The sequence below is a fragment of the Pan troglodytes genome, chromosome 9, assembly GCF_028858775.2.
Source record: "Pan troglodytes isolate AG18354 chromosome 9, NHGRI_mPanTro3-v2.0_pri, whole genome shotgun sequence".
In the NCBI taxonomy this organism is placed as follows: domain Eukaryota; kingdom Metazoa; phylum Chordata; class Mammalia; order Primates; family Hominidae; genus Pan; species Pan troglodytes.
In genome coordinates this window covers 128158326-128175058 of record NC_072407.2, presented here as the reverse complement: position 1 = coordinate 128175058, position 16733 = coordinate 128158326, and the positions used below count along the sequence as shown (strand labels likewise).

Here is a 16733-nt window from a genome sequence, read left to right as displayed (position 1 = left end):
ACATCCAGCACCATGTTGGACAGGAGTGGAGTGGGAAAACAGCCTTGTCTTGTTGCTGATCTTAGTGGAAAAAATCCAGTCTTTCACCATTAAATATGTTAACTGTGAGTTTTTCATATACGGTCTTTATCGTGTTGAGGTAGTTACCTTCTATTGTTTGCTATTATTCCTTCATTTGTAGAGTGTGGCTTTTTAAAAAAAAATCATGAAAGAGTGTTGCATTTTGCTAACATGTTTTTTCTGCACCTACTGAGAAAATCATGTGGTTTTGTCTTTTATCCTATTGATATGATGCATTATATTGATATGCAGACTTTTTTTTTTTTTTGAGACGGAGTCTTGCTCTGTCGTCCAGGCTGTAGTGCAGTGGTGGGATCTCGGCTCACTGCAGCCCCTGCCTCCCGGGTTCCAGCAATTCTCCTGCCTCAGCCTCCTGGGTAGCTGGGATTACAGGCATGCACTACCATGCCCAGCTAATTTTTGTATTTTTAGTAGAGACAGGGTTTTGCCATGTTGGTCTGGCTGATCTCGAACTCCTGACCTCAAGTAATCTGCCCACCTTGGCTTCCCAAAGTGCTAGGATTACAGGTGTGAGCCACTGCACCTGGCCTGATATGCAGATGTTAAACCAACCTTTCATTCCCCAGAAGACTCTGACTTCCTCATGGGTACTGCATTCAGTCTGGTTGTACTTTGTTGAGGATTTTTGTGTCCATGTTCCTAAGAGATCCTGGCTGGTTTGTAGTTTTCCTTCTTTTTTTTTTTTTTTTTTTTTTTAGAGGCAGACAGGGTCTTGCTCTGTCACCGAGACTGCAGTGCAGTAGCACGATCACAGCTCAGTGGAGTCTTGAACTCCAGGGCTCAAGTGATGCTTGCGCCTCATCCTTCCAAAGCGTTGGGCTTACAAGCCTGAACCACTGTGTTTAGTCATTTTCATTTCTTCTGATGTCTTTTGTTTGGTTTTGTTATCAGGATAATATGGGCCTCATACAATGAGTTGGAAGTACTCCCTCCTACTCTATTTTTTAGCATAGTTTGGGAAGAATTTCCTCTAGCCCTGTCAAGCAATAATCTACTTTCTATTCTATGGATTTGCCTGTTCTGGACATTTTATATGAATGGAATCATACAATATATGTCCTTTTGTGTCTGGCTTCTTTTACTTAATGTTTTCAAGGCTCATTCATGTTGTTGTATGGGACGAGCACTTCATTCCTTTTAATGGCCAATTAACATTGTATGGACAGACATTTTGTTTCTCCATTCATGAACTAGACATTTGAGTTGTTTCCACTATTTTGGCTATTATGAATAACGTTGCTATGAACATGAGTGTACAGTTGCTGCATGAATATGTTTTCCATTCGCTTAGGTATATACTTATGAGTGCAGTTGCTGGTTCATAGAATCACTGTTCAACTTTTTGAGGAACTGCCAATCTGTTTTCCAAAGCAACTGCATCACTTTACATTCCCACAAAGGTTCCAATTTCTCCGCATCCTTAATAACACTTATTATTGTCTTCTTGATTCTAGTCATCCCAGCGGGTGTGAAATGGCACCTTGCTGTGGTTTTGATTTGTATTTTGCTAATGACTAATGATGCTGAACATCTTTTCGTACGCACTTATTGGCCGTTTGTGTATCTTCTTTGGAGAAATGTCTATTCAACTACATCGTTATTTTAAAATTGAATTATTAGCCTTTATTAAGTTACAGTAGTTCTTTATAGATTCTGGATATTATACGCCTATGAGATATGTGATTTGCTAACATTTCCTCATTCTGGAAGCTGTCTTTTCACTTTTTTTTTTCTTTCGGTAGAGACAGGGTCTCACTATGTTGTCCAGGCTGGTCTTGAACTCATGCCCTCAAGCAGTTCTCCTGCCTTGGCCTCCCACAGTTCTGGGATTATAGGCATGAGCCACCATCCCCGGCTCACTTTCTTGACAGTGTCCTTTCAGCCTAACAGTTTTTAACTTTGGAGAAGTCCAGTTTATCTATATTTTTTTTTACTTTAGTTTTTTGCATTTTTGGTGTCATGTCTAAAAAACCACTGCCAGATCCAGTCATGAAATTTTAAATCTGTATTTTCTTCTAAGAGTTTTACAGTTTTAGGTATCATATTTAGGTCTTTGATCCGTTTTTAATTTTTGTAAAGTGTATGGAGATTCCATGAACTCTTTAAAACCCCATTAATTCCTTTTTTTTTTTTGAGACGGAGTCTTCCTCTGTCGCCCAGGCTGGAGTGCAGTGGCACGACCGCAACTCAGTGCAACCTCCACCTCCCGGGTTCAAGCCATTCTCCTGCCTCAGCCTCCTGAGCAGCTGGGATTACAGGTGCCCACCACCACACCACGCCCGGTCCTAGAAGCCTGATTTTTAAGATTTTAAAGCAGGCTGGGTGCAGTGGCTCATGCCTATAATCCCAGCACTTTGTGAGGCTGAGGTGGGCAGATCACTTGAGGTCAGAAGTTCGAGACCAGCTTGACCAACATGGCAAAACCCTGTCTCTACTAAAAATACAAAAATTAGCTGGGCGTGGTGGCACATGCCTGTAATCCCAGCTACTCAGGAGGCTGAGACAGGAGAATCGCTTGAACCCAGGAGGCGGAGGCTGCAGTGAGTCGAGATCGAACCACTGAACTTCAGCCTGGGTGACAAGAAGTAGATTCCATCAAAAAAATAAATAAATAAATAAATAAATTTTCAGACAAAGCAAGACAGGGAGTCCTTTTATCCAACTCAGTTTGGTAAAATAAGGTGCAATTCCTTATAAATATTTTGACTTATTACCTCTAAAAAGAACACTAAAAACTGGTTTTGTTTCATGTATAAAATGATAAAATTATCTCCAATCTTTGTGGGATTCCATACAAGGCATGGATGCCACAGAACACAGCTTTTATAGTAGTGATGCAGGAAAAAAATAAATTCAAAACACAGTGGTAATTTGTACATATAAAGTCCTCAACATCATTTCTCTCTCATAGACACACAGTGAAATGGGGTTAAGATAACTGTCCTGAGTAGGGTCCATAAACAGACATTGCGCAGAAGAGTCAAATGTTATGGAAACCTACAAGCTGTAAATGAATATCCCTGTTACATTTGGCATGCTAGTTTTGACAGCCAAATCATGCTAGTTGTGATAGTTAAATTTTAGGAAATTCCAAATACTGTGGCACATACTAGGGTACTCACAGGAGAGAGTTTCTGGATAAGGTCATGGGCAACATGGACCAGGTTCTTGTCTTCATGGAGACATTTCTGAAACTTTTTGCTCTCCTCATCTTCTAAAAGATCAAAATCAATGGCAGCATCCAGTAAGGCCTGAATTAACCCCTTCCAGGATTTGAGGGCTGGAACTTGGGGCGCAACTGCAGCACTAATGCCTGTTCCAATCACTAGCACAAGTTCTCGAGGCTTCTTAGTTTTTAAGCTTGGAAGCAGCTTCCTATAAAAGCAAAACAAATGAGAGGATTGGAATATCCAATAGATATGAGGCACACAGAAAGACTGTCTGACTCAGGTTACAGTTTTTAGCTAACTTTTATAGTTGCAAAGAAGATGAACAGCAGTTTTTGACACCTTTCCAAAGCAGTTTAAAGAAAACAACCAGAATATTGTGTCAGTGCCTGCTGAAAAACAAGTCATAAACCTATTTCAGGAATCCCAAAACCAATCTTAAAATCAGTTTTCCCTTCCTAGTCCTCTCAACCTAAGAAATTCCACTAATATTAGGAAAAGATCCAAATAGACTATAGCTCAGCTGACTTCTGCCAACTAAATTATATTTTAAACCAGTATTAAATTTCAAAAGAAGACGTTTGATTTGTACTCTAGAAAAAGAGAAAAGAACCCCAGGACAAATTAAGTTCCTATTATTGAGAAATGTAAAACACTAGGGGAAAGGCAATACAAAATTTAACTCTGAATTTTGTAAACATTAACCTCAGGCAAAAAAAAAAGAAAAAAAAAGTGGCCAATAGAATTCTGAAAACACAGGAGCCCTACATACCTAAATAAAGACATTAACTATTCAAGGGACATGACAAAAAGTGAAAAACATTCCTTTCTTACCATGATAAGCAGAGACAGACTTCTCTGTCCTGAGGCCCATATGTGAGACAGCATGGGTGCTCATTTTTGTTTTTGTTCCCCTCTCTTTCATTCTGGAGACCATCCCCGCTTGAAATATGTTCCTTCACATTAATTTTTGCTGATGGCATGTTCCCCTCCCCTGAAAATGGCTTCTCCCCAACCTTTTTGTCTAAATAATAAAATGGAGAGGATCAGCATTTTGGCATAACTCAAGAAAGGAATAGCACTTTCAAGCCTTGGGAAACCTGGTTTTGGGGACGCAGCCTCTAAAACTGCTTTCCCTAACCCGAGCTTCTGCATTCAGTCATTCAACAAATATGAAAAACCGAGGCCAGGAGCAGTGGCTCACGCCTGTAATCCCAGCACTTTGGGGGGCCGAGGCGGGCAGATTACTTGAGGTCAGGAGTTCAAGACCAGTCTGGCCAACATGGTGAAACTCCGTGTCTACTAAAAATACAAAAATTAGCTGGGTCTGGTGGTGCACACCTGTAGTCCCAGCTACCAGGGAGGCTGAGGCAGGAAAGAAAAACCTGTATGTACCAGACACTACGGGAGTCATGTATCCATGAACAAAATGGAGTCCCTGATCTTGAAAGATCAGTCTACTAGAAAAGACATTAATAACAGATGTTAGAAGCAAATGATGAAAAATGAGTTTCAGTTCAGAGCAATCAAGATAGTGAAGCATACACAAATCCACATAAACAAATATACACACACATAGAAAATTTCTAGGATTCAAGAGATGTATAAATAGTGGTTAAATGAGGATAGTGGAGAATAAGGACTTTTTACTTTTCATTTTATACTGTTGTACTGTATTTTTTTAATATAACATATAGATTTGAACTATAATTCTTCCTAATTAAGACTTCCAATTTGGCTAAGTGCAGTGGTTCATGCCTGTAATCTCAGCACTTTAGGAGGCTGAGCTTGAGCCCAGGAGTTTGAGACAAGCCTAGGCAACTTAGTGAGACCCCATCTCTACCAAAAAAAGAAAGAAAGAAAAAGAAAATTAGGCACGTCTGTAGTCCCAGCTACCTGGGAGGCTAAGTTCACGGGAGGATCACGTGAGCCCAGGAGGCTGAGGTTGCAGTGAGCTGTGTTTGTGCCACTGCACTCTAGCCTGGGTGACAGAACAAGACCTTGTCTCGAAAAAAAAAAGAAAAAGATTTCCAGTTAAAAACAAAACATTTAACAATTGTGTTTTATTACTGGTTCTTTGTAAACCGCCAAATAATAGTTACTTTTTTTTTTTAGCGGGTATATATACCTAAAAAGTAGGCTAGGTAAAGATGACAGCAGACAACAGAGGTCAAAGGGCAACAACATTTTACCAATTGTAACGCAAAGGCCGATTCCCTTGGTAGAATTTTGGGAATGTTCATGTACATCTAAAGGTAGAGGGGCTGGTGGGGCTAAAATAGGAGAATCACTTACAAGCCTTTAACAGTTACAACTTTCAGCAGGCTAGAGGTTTCCCTTCTGCAGAGGTTGACCAGAGGACTATATCTGAGAACACTGCACACAGCTGAGGGTGGGGATTAAGTAAAAGTCTGTATATAAAATACAAGATTTCCCCCAACTCTCTTTCCCCAGAGGAAGCTTTTCAGACTCTAGGAATCAACTCTGTACCTGCACCCCTATCCCCCCATCCAGTTAGGAAATGAGGAGGATTCCTCTTTCAGGAAAATGGCCAGTATGAGATGAAAAACCTGCAGATTCTGATAGGTGGGAATTCCTTAACTCTACATAGAGTCTGGGACCAAGCCCCTTATGTACACACAGATTCTCCAATTGGCTTTTTTTTTTGAGATGGAATCTCGTAATCTTGGCTCACTGCAACCTCTGCCTCCTGGGTTCAAGTGATTCTCTTGCTTCAGCCTCCCGAGTAGCTGGGATTACAGGCACGTGCCACCACACCCAGCTAATTTTTGTATTTTTAGTAGAGACGGGGTTTCACCAGGTTGGCCAGGCTGGTCTCAAACTCCTGACCTCAAGTGATCCGCCTGCCTTGGCCTCCCAAAGTGCTGGGATTACAGGCGTGAGCCACCGCACCCGGCCTCTTCCATTGGCTTTTTAGTGTTTTCTCTTAAAAATGGGCAGACAAACAAGGGTCACCTCACATCTGAGGAAAGCCCCCAACATAACAGTTATACCAAACAAACTAGCAGGTAGAGAGAAATCTGAAGGAAACAAGAGATAGTATGGGAAGGAGAAAAAAAAAATTAAAAGAAAACAATGATATCCTCACATAGATTTTTTCTTTTTTTCTTTTTCTTTTTCTTTTTTTTTGGAGACGGAGTCTAGCTTTGATGCCAGGCTGGAGTGCAGTGACACAATCTCAGCTCACTGCAACCTCTGCCTCCCAGGTTCAAGTGATTCTCCTGCCTCAGCCTCCCGAGTAGCTGGGATTACAGGCATGCGCCACCACGCCCCGCTAATTTTTTTTTTTTTTTTTAGTAGAGACAGGGTTTCACTATGTTACCCAGGTACCCAGGATGGTCTCGATCTCCTGACCTCACGATCTGCCCACCTCGGCCTCCCAAAGTGCTGGGATGACAGGCATGAGCCACCGAGCCTGGCCTAGATTTTTTTAAAATTGGCCAGGTGGGGTGGCTCACGCCTGTCATCCCAGCACTTTGGGAGGCCAAGGCAGGTGGTTCACTTGAGGTCAGGAGTTTGAGATCAGCCTGGTCAACATGGTGAAACCCTGTCTTTATTTTAAAAATAAATAAATAAATAAAATAAAAATTAGCCAGGTGTGGTAGAGCACGTTTGTAATCCCAGCTACTCAGGAGGCTGAGGCAGGAGAATTGCTTGAACCCGGGAGGCAGAGGTTGCAGTGAGCTGAGATTGCACCATTGCACTCCAGCCTGGGCAACAGAGCGAGACTCCATCTCAAAAAAAAAAAAAAAAGGCCAGGCGCGGTGGCTCATGTCTGTAATCCCAGCACTTTAGGAGGCCGAGGCAGGTGGATCATGAGGTCAGGAGATTAAGGCCATCCTGGCTAACACAGTGAAATCCCGTCTCTACTAAAAATACAAAAAATTAGCTGGGCATGGTGGCGGGCGCCTGTAGTCCCAGCTACTCGGGAGGCTGAGGCAGGAGAATGGTGTGAACCCGGGAGGCAGAGCTTGCAATAAGCCAAGATAGTGTCACTGCACTCCAGCCTGGGAGACAGTGAGACTCTGTCTAAAAAAAAAAAAAAAAAAAAGCATCTGTGAAACATAAACAGAGTGCTATGAAAAAATGAACAAACAAAAAGACTTCATAAATCAAAAATAACGCAACAGAAATTTTTAAATCCACAAGATAAAACAGAGAACCCCCGAGAAAGCTAAATTTAAGAAAATGAAATGGGGGGGGAAAAAATAAAGCAACACATAAAAAATTAGAGACTTAATACAAGAAGTCCAACATATGAATAACAAGAGTTTAAAAAAAATGTGGAATAGAAAAAACATTGTAATGGAAAGTATCAAAAAAGTAATATAAGTCAACTTCTCCAAAGTGAAGGTACTAGTTGCCAGCTTTAAAGAGCTGCCCGGTGTCTAGATTCATATGACAAGATACATCACTGTGAAATTTCAGGTTACTGAGAATAAAATAATGATCCTTATAAGCTTCTAATGAACAACAACAACAACAAAAATGAAACAAAACAAAACAAAAAACAGGGAAAGAGGTCATACAATACAAAGGATTGGGAATCAGAACAGAGTGGCTATTTTGGCAGGAATACTCAGATGTTAGCAGAGTATGAATGAGAGATACTAAAAATTCTATACTCAGTCAAACCATCAAATGAATGTAAGTGTATGATAAAGACATTTTCAAATATGTCCAAATAATTTTCTCCTATGGGTCCTTACTTAGGAGGCTATGCAAGGACATGCTTCAGGAAAATGAAGGCATGCACCAAAAAAGAGGACATGAGATCCAGCAAACAGAGAATCGATACAGGAGAGATGTAAAGGAAATTATCAGGATGATGGGAATGGGAAATAGCAAGTATCAGGAACGCAACAGGACTGGAGAACAAGTGTCCAGAGTAGACTAGCGTCCAGAAGGAAGAATCCATGACACAAACCAGCAAGTTATCAGTGTGTTTCAGTATAGCTAGGAGATTTATTCTTCTGTCAGAGCATGTGAGAATACATTGAAAGCAAACAAACAAACAAAAAAGACAGTCTTTAATGACATAAGAAAAAAAATGGGCAAGAAAGGAAACATAATCGTTACACATTAGGCTCAGCTATGAATACTATTTATACAGTCGTAATAATGTAAATATTAAAAGTGGATTGAACCAGGCCGGGCACAGTGGCTCACGCCTATAATCCCAGCACTTTGGGAGGCCGAGGCGGGTGGATCACGAGGTCAGGGGTTCGAGACCAGCCTGACCAACATGGTGAAACCCCGTCTCTACTAAAAATACAAAAAAATTAGCTGGGCGTGGTGGCAGGCACCTGTAATCTCAGCTACTCAGGAGGCTGAGGCAGGAGAATTTCTTGAACCCAGGAGGTGGAGGTTGCAGTGAGCCAAGATCGTGCCACTGCACTCCAGCTTGGGCGACACAGCAAGACTCTGTCTCAAAAAAAAAAAAAAAAAAAAAAAAAACGTGGATTGAACCAAACACTGTGACACAAATATACAAGAACATGGGGAGAGTGTGTGGAGTGGCAATACAGAGGGAGGAGTCATGAGAGCAAAGCAGTCCTTATATTCCATACTCGGAAATCAATAAAACCAAAAAACTAAAAAGCAGCAATATATATAGTATTTTAAAACATGGATGTCAACATTAGAAGAAACAGATAAAGTTGAAAGTGATTATCTCTGAGGAAGGGTGGACTTTGAAATACTGATTTTAAAAACTATGTACCTGTATTGCCTTGATAAAAAATAAAAATTAAATCCAAAATAAAAATAATTTAATTTTGAGTATGAAGGTCAATACTAATTAGTGAAAACAACTGATATAGAAGGTATAAGTTGGCTATTTTTCTTTCTCTCCCACTAATGGTAATTTACTCTGCTGATTCCCTTCTCTTGTTTACCTGGGCTTTTTGGTGGGAGGTTCGCCATCATTGAAGAATCCAAAAATCTCGTCTATATCAGAGGCCTGGCTCCCTGTAGAAGCCATCCAGTTTCTAAAATAGATTAAACACCATGGACCACAATTAGATCTGTAAAGTATACCATTCAAAATAGCACATATATTAAACAGTTTTAAAAAGCTGTATACCCTTAAAGGTGTTTTGGAGGTGCCCCCTACTTAACAGAAATTTGTTAATTAATGAACATTCTAAACAAGGAACTAAATTAAATTAGTCTAAAAGAAGTAATCTGGAAATTATAGGACTTTGGTGCTCCATACTACCATCTTGCTTCTGTTTCTGAAGGCCTGCCCCCAAGTTCCCACCAAAAACAGTGTCAACTCATCTCAATTACTGGCCATCACTTTGTAGAACTTAAGAAAAACCAGTTATTCTCCCACAAGATAGGTTTGCGGCCAAGACTCAGGGGATAAAAACCACCCATAGATAAGTGTATTAATAGCCCCCAATTACCCACTTACTCTCAGCTGAAGAAATTACTGAGTTAAGAACAGAACAATCAATACTAATTTGCTGAATGACAAACATTCTCTGTTGTTGGACGATGGTGACCTTGTAGCCAGTGGGGCATGTCTCTCTAACTAAACATGAAGTGGACTTCAAATCAAGCCACTGTGATGACTGGTAAAGGTATCATCAAGCAAAGATGTATGAAAAATGGCCAATTATATTCGGGTGCTGGAATAACTGGCAAAAGTAAATAATTACCATGGATTAGAATGAATACTATAAAGTTCTAAGTGCTCAAACTTTAGCAAACTTGTTAAATCTAAAGACTGTGAATTTAAAAATAGTAATAGTATTTTAAACACACACACAATATAGAAGACAATACATACTACCACCGTTTGGGGTGTTTTAGTACATTCCACTGGCAACATATAGAACTGAATTACTAATAATTACTGGAAGTTTAATGTTTTATTAGAAAGCCCTTTTCTTTTCTTTTTTTGAGACAGGGTCTTGCTGTGTTGTCCAGGCTAGAGTACAGTGGCGCCATCTTGGCTCACTGCAGTCTCGGCCTCCTGGGCTCAAGCGATCAACCCACCTCAGCCTCTCCATTACCTGGGACTACAGGCACATGCTACCACATCTGGTGGAATTTTGTACTGTTTGTAGAGAGGGGGTTTTGCCATGTTGCCCAGCTGGTCTCTAACTCCTGAGCTCAAGTAATCTTCCAGCCTTGGCCTCCCAAAATGTTGGGATTACAGGCATGAGCCACTGCACCCAGCCCAAAAAAGCCTTTTTCTTTATTAAAACACTAAGTTTCTAAATTAATTTTTTGTGGTAAACAGAAGGCTCACAACCTCACCCCATAGTCCATCACACGCAGTATAATTCTTCTTTATATCATAATCATAAGGTAAATAGAAATAATACAATCACAGTAGTGAGTTAGGAAGTAGATCATGTTTCCAGTCAAATCTTTGATTCTGTTGGTGAGAAAGCTGGGGCTCAGGAGAAGACAGATGAGTCACTTATCTCAGTAAATCCTGCCTTAACACAACCATGTAGGTTTTTCTGGGTTTTTTGTTTTGTTTTGTTTTGTTTTGTTTTTGAGACGGAGTTTCGCTCTTGTTGCCCAGCCTGGAGTGCACTGGCGCAATCTCGGCTCACTGCAACCTCCGCCTCCCGGCAGTTGCTCCCTTCAAGCGATCCTCCTGCCTCAGCCTCCTGAGTAGCTGGGATTACAGGCACGCGCCACTATGCCCAGCTAATTTTGTATTTTTAGTAGAGACAGAATTTCTTCATGTTGATCAGGCTGGTCTCGAACTCCTGACCTCAGGTGATCCGCCCGCCTCAGCCTCCCAAAGTGTTGGGATTACAGGTGTGAGCCACCGCGCCCAGCTGGGATGTTTGTTAAAAGTATATATATTCTTGAAAATAAAGTTAATTCATTAAATTAAAAAAGTTTGTTTCTAGGCTCTACTCCAAAATTACAGAATCAGATTCTCCAGAATCTTCAGAATCTTCCTTCAAATAGGAAACACCTAAATAAGATGCAAACTTAATTTTTCTACAATGCAACAATTTTGTTAAATATAAGATGCACATGAAGTATACCATTAAGCCATCTTCCCTTAAGTGTAATAACTTATTACAGTCTAACGACTTCCCAGTTTGCTTATAACAATAGCCAGGTTTTAACTGTCCTTAAAATATTTTTATGAAGTTTTAACTTATGTGACTCACTTCCGATTCTAAAAGTCAACACTCTAGAATGGTGAACTAGGGATAGAATGTGTTTACTTCTTCCACACACAGGACAATCCATTAGTTTGGGGATATATATTTTTTTAAGTTTTTTAAGGAAAAAAATATTTTTTAAGTTTTAAAAAAACTTTAAAAAACTTAAAAAAATATATTTTTTAAGTTTTTTTAAGGAAAAAACTTAGGTGCTTAAGTTCTTTTCTTAAATATGGTTCTATAAACCCATCATCTAAACAGATTACATGCAAGTAAAAACACTATATTGAGAGAGATGAAAGTAAAATGTAGAGGGAAGTTAATGCTTATTAAGTTTTGAAGATGGACATCTTCAGAATTCAATGCTCAATTCAGCTACTAAGCCAGTTTACAAGCTCTTAACTACATGCCATGGACTATTTATAAACATTAACTCATTAATCTGCATAACCTTACGAGGCATTGTTCTTACCTTATTTTACAGATGAGAAAACTGAGGCACAGAAAGATCAGGTACTTGGTAGTACCAGTATTCAAACCATGGCAACTGTGCCTCTCAAGTCCAAGTTCTTAACTACACTATTGCTAAACAGGAAATGCTCAATGGAACATTTCAGATTTCAGATTTTTTGGATTAGGGATGCTCAACCATTAAGTATAATGCAAATATTAAAAACAAAACAAAACAAAACAAAAAAATCCCCTAGAAATCCAAAACACTTCTTTCTGCTCACAAGCATTTTAGATGAGGAATAATAAACCTGTATTAACTTTTCAGCCAAAAACAAAACCAAAACAAAACAAAAAACCCTTAAAGTCCAAAACTATCAACAAAGGAAGCGCCTGCATTCTAGAAAGGGGATTTACTTGAAGTAATCCCAAGTAATCCTTAACAGCTGCTTGTTAACTAGGTACTCCATTGATGCAATCTTGGCAGTCAACTACATTCAGAAGCTGGGAAAACTACTTTCTCCAGTGACAAGCACTATTTGTTATATACTTCTCACTACCACTTATCCACCACAGCCTAGATCTGTCCTACCATTTTGTCCTGGAAATTACGTAAGATCGTTTTTGCTGGATTCTATTTCTGCCAGATGGTTAATTCATGATGTCTAGACCTGAATACTAAGCTTTCTGACTTATTTCTTTACACAGTCAACTTTTCTGAAGGTCCATTCCAACTACTATTACTTTAAAAAATTAAATATAGCCAATTGCTTCTGACTGAGAATGTTTAGGGTCTTCTTATTCAGGTACTGAATGAGAGGTAGCTCAGCATGCCTACATTACATCCAATCATATACTCATCCTGTTTTCTAACAGAGAAACATATTTTCTTTACCCTAAAGGATGCCTCACATGATACAATCTCACATGTATACCCCAGTGGCATATAAGCACAAACCATATTTTATTCCTTCTAGAGTACTGTTTTCAGGGAAAAAAAATCAATTTTAGCATGTACCCTAAACAAAATGCAGTTATTGCTAAAGAGCTTCAAAGCTAGTTCACACTTTAATTTTTTTTATGTGATCACGGTTTGAGTTTTCATTTTTGTGGGACTTGCTATGTATAGCAAAAATGGAAAATGTTTTTCTGCCACAAGAAAACAAAGTCAATTACCTGTGGCAGTGTCTTCATTACCTCAATTACTGCTAAGCCACTGAGAAATCCTTCAAGGCCAATAGAGTACAGCAAAATAAAAGTCAGATACTTGGTAAAAGATGAGCAAAGTAACAGCAACCTCATTAACAGAAATGTTAAGGCTGAAGTCTTCATATGAGACAGAACACTTGTACTTTGAAACCTGTCAGCTTGGCAGGAAATGTAATGCTTCTATCTCTGGTGGATGAAAAAGGAAAAAGGGCGAGTGTTCTAGAAAAAACCCAGAAGAAATATGGTAAAGGGACAAGAGAAAAGGAACTGGTTATCCAAATGAAATTAAGTTTGCACACAGCAGAGGACCTGTGGACTTGAAAACATCAAAGAATCCCAGCAGCTCTTGTTTTGATAGCATCTTGGTGCTAAAAAGATAGCAAGCTCTGGACTTCCCTTCACTTGAGAATCAGAGTGAGGTCTCCCAGCCCGCCTTCTTCATTCTGAGCTATGTTTCTCCTGTAAGTCCAGTGCATACTCCTCAACTCAAACAAGTGACATGCCAGAAGGAGCTCAGAGTAATACACTTGGGTATATTAGCAGACGAAATAAATCAAATGGAGAGAAAAATTCTAATGTTTTAAAAAGTATTTTTGCCTGGAAATAAAAGATCTACAATTACCAGCTTGAGAAAGTGGTACGTTTCTTGCTGTAAAAGGATCAGCAAGCTTCCTCCACCCCCTTTTAAAAAATAAAAGTGACTGGAATAAAGAATGGTTTATTTCTCTAGCATAAATATAGAAAAGGGTTAACTTCATTTCTTAAGGGAAAAGAGTCATCCTCTGACTTGAGAAGAAACCAAACCTTTCTAACTGTGGCTCTTGGACTAATTCCAACACATCTGGGTTTTTAGCAACTATCGGATTTGGGAGGAAGGGAAAGATACCCAAAGTGAAGTACTACTAAAGAGTTCTCAACAAGCTTGTCAGTAGTGAACAAATTAAATAAAATCCTAAAGACTTTGCTTGGGTAGTTGATGAATTCAGTTCCATATGTAGACTGCAGCCTTTCCCATCAGTGGATAAAGCAAACTCACGGTCTCCTCTATCTCAGCACACAGGGAGACAGGAATCATGTCTAGCTGTGCCAAGATCTGATTCCTCTGTGGATCCCAGTCTTGAAATATTTCATCTATGGTGAACTCGATTGGCTCCTAATTTTATCCCTTAGCATGCCTGAGACCCTCTACCTTCTGTCAGATAAGATCTGTATCACACTCATTTCCTGAACATGTGCTTTAACAGAGTCACTGAGGAAATGCCAGACTGATGCCACTTGTTCTTGCCATTTTACCAGCAAACAATGACCCCATCTGAACAAGGTAAGGAGAAAGACCTCACTAGAGGTAAGGTTTCTGAAAGACATTAAGGATTGAGAAGAATAACCCCAAATTCTAGAATGCCCTTTAACTGAAGCCCCCAAAATAAACCATACTGGTATTCCAGGCTCAAGAGCTCAGATGTGGCTGGACACGGTGGCTCACACCTGCAATCCCAGCATTATGGGAGACCGAGGTGGGTGGATCATGAGGTCAGGAGTTTGAAACCAGCCTGGCCAAGATGGTGAAACCCTGTCTCTACTAAAAATACAAAATTTAGCCAGGTGTGGTGGTGGGCACCTGTAATCCCAGCTACTCGGGAGGCTGAGGCAGGAGAGTCGCTTGAACCTGGGAGGCAGAGGTTGCAGGTAGCCGAGATGGCGCCACTGCACTCCAGCTTGGGTGACAGAGTGAGACTCTGTCTCAAAAAACAAAAAAACAAACAAAAGAGCTCAGATGTTGCTTGTTATTTTCTATTATAAAGCCAAAGTAGCGCATATGTATAGGCAACAAAAGTGTTTCAAGAAGAAATAATGAACAAATTAAAACCTAATTTGAATTAGAAGTTGGTGACTGGAGGTGATGATTTTACCGTGCAAAGAATGACAACTTCTTTCTTTGTCACTGCTTTCCTCCTGTGCAGCTTCTGAGAAGGTATATCCTGAAAATAATGACACATGTTGCTAAGGAAGGAGACTTTTAAAATATCAGATATTTCCCATAGATCAAGTAGTATGATCACACAAACAATTCCATCATAAATGGCATAGGTTATTCATTAAAAATGAAATTGAATAACTCTTTAAGGGCAAGATAACTCTTTAAGGGCAAGATAACTCTTTAAGGACTCTAGTGAGTCCTTAACAATTGAATTTCTACTACAAAAATAGTGTGGGTTACCTATGGGAAATAACCCTCAGTAGCTTACTTTTATGTCAACAGAGTAAACACAACATACTGCGTACAAATGCAGATTCTTCCAAGTCTGGGGCATTCCAGAAGATGCCATCATTATAAAGGATATTCTCTATGAGGTAAAATTTGAGGCCAGGCGCGGGTGGCTCACGCCTGTAATCCCAGCACTTTGGGAGGCCAAGGCGGGTGGATCAAGAGGTCAGGAGTTCAAGGCCAGCCTGGCCAAGATGGTGAAACCCCATCTCTACTAAAAATACAAAAAATTAGCTGGGTGTGGTGGTGGGCGCCTGTAATTCCAGCTACTTGGGAGGCTGAGGCAGAGAAGTGCTTGAACCCGGGAGACAGAGGTTGCAGTGAGCCAAGATCATGCCACTGCACTCCAGCCTGGGCAACAGAATGAGACTCTATCTCAAAACAAAAACAAACAAACAAACGAAAAATTGACAAGTCTTAATGAAGGGAAGACTTTTCTGCCATAAAAATTAAAATGGGCTAGGCCCAGCGGCTCACGCCTGTAATCCCAGCACTTTGGGAGGCCGAGGCAGGAGGATCACTTGAGCTCAGGAGTTTGAGACCAGCCTGGCCAACATGGCAAAACCCCGTCTCTACCAAAAATACAAAAGTTAGCCAGGTGTGGTGGCACACATCTGTAATCCCAGCTACTCAGGAGGGAGGCTGAGGCAGAACTACTTGAACCCAGGAGGCTAAGGTTGCAGTGATCTGAGATTATGCCACTGCACTCCAGCCTGGGTGACAAAGCGAGACCCTGTCTCAAAAAACAAAACCCAAAAAAAAAATGTTTAGCAAATATATTCCACTTAATTTTCACCCCTTTTCACTTCCTTGCGGATTTCCAACTTAAATAGAGCTGAAAATTAAAAACAAGTTTTTTGGCTGGGCGCAGTGACTCACGCCTATAATCCCAGCACTTTGGGAGGCTCAGGCAGGTAGAATGCTTGAGCTGAGGAGTTCAAGACCACCCTGAGCAACATGGCGAAACCCCATCTGTACCAAAAATACAAAAATTAGCCAGGTGTGGTAGTGCATGCCTATAGTTCCAGCTACTCGGGAGGCTGAGTTGGGAGGATCACTGGAGCCTGGGAAGTCAAGGCTGCAGTGAACCATGATCATGCCGCTGCACTCCAGTCTGGTGATAGAGTGAGAACCCATCTCAAAAATAAATAAATAACAAATTTTGAAAATTAAAAAATTTTACCATTAAAAACCCTCAAGTGTAACTGACTGTCTGTAGTGATTAAGTGAATTCACTTGGCTGCACCAGGTGAAATATCTTGGAGGTCCCCACACTGTGAGCATGGAATCCAAAACCATTGATAGCAAAACCAAGAACAGAAGGATAAGAAAGATATGAAGTAGATTCGTGTTACAGTTATTCTTGGAATTAAAAGGAAAATAAATGTTTTACAA

The 16733-nt window shown here is 40.2% G+C and overlaps 1 protein-coding gene across 16 annotated transcripts in view; it reads right to left on the bottom strand.

Moving 5' to 3' along the window:
- FAM118B (family with sequence similarity 118 member B) overlaps positions 1-16733 on the bottom strand; it is a 51416-nt gene that overhangs the window by 19217 nt on the left and 15466 nt on the right. For 5 of the 16 annotated variants that reach the window (XM_016919873.4, XM_016919875.4, XM_016919877.4 and 2 more), the window contains exons 2-5: positions 14983-15051; positions 9167-9259; positions 4083-4272; positions 3204-3456 (exon numbers count right to left, since the gene is read on the bottom strand). In XM_016919873.4, coding sequence (XP_016775362.4) covers positions 3204-3456; positions 4083-4272; positions 9167-9197 — 474 coding nt within the window. In that variant the 5' untranslated portion in view covers positions 9198-9259; positions 14983-15051. 16 annotated transcript variants of the gene reach the window in all.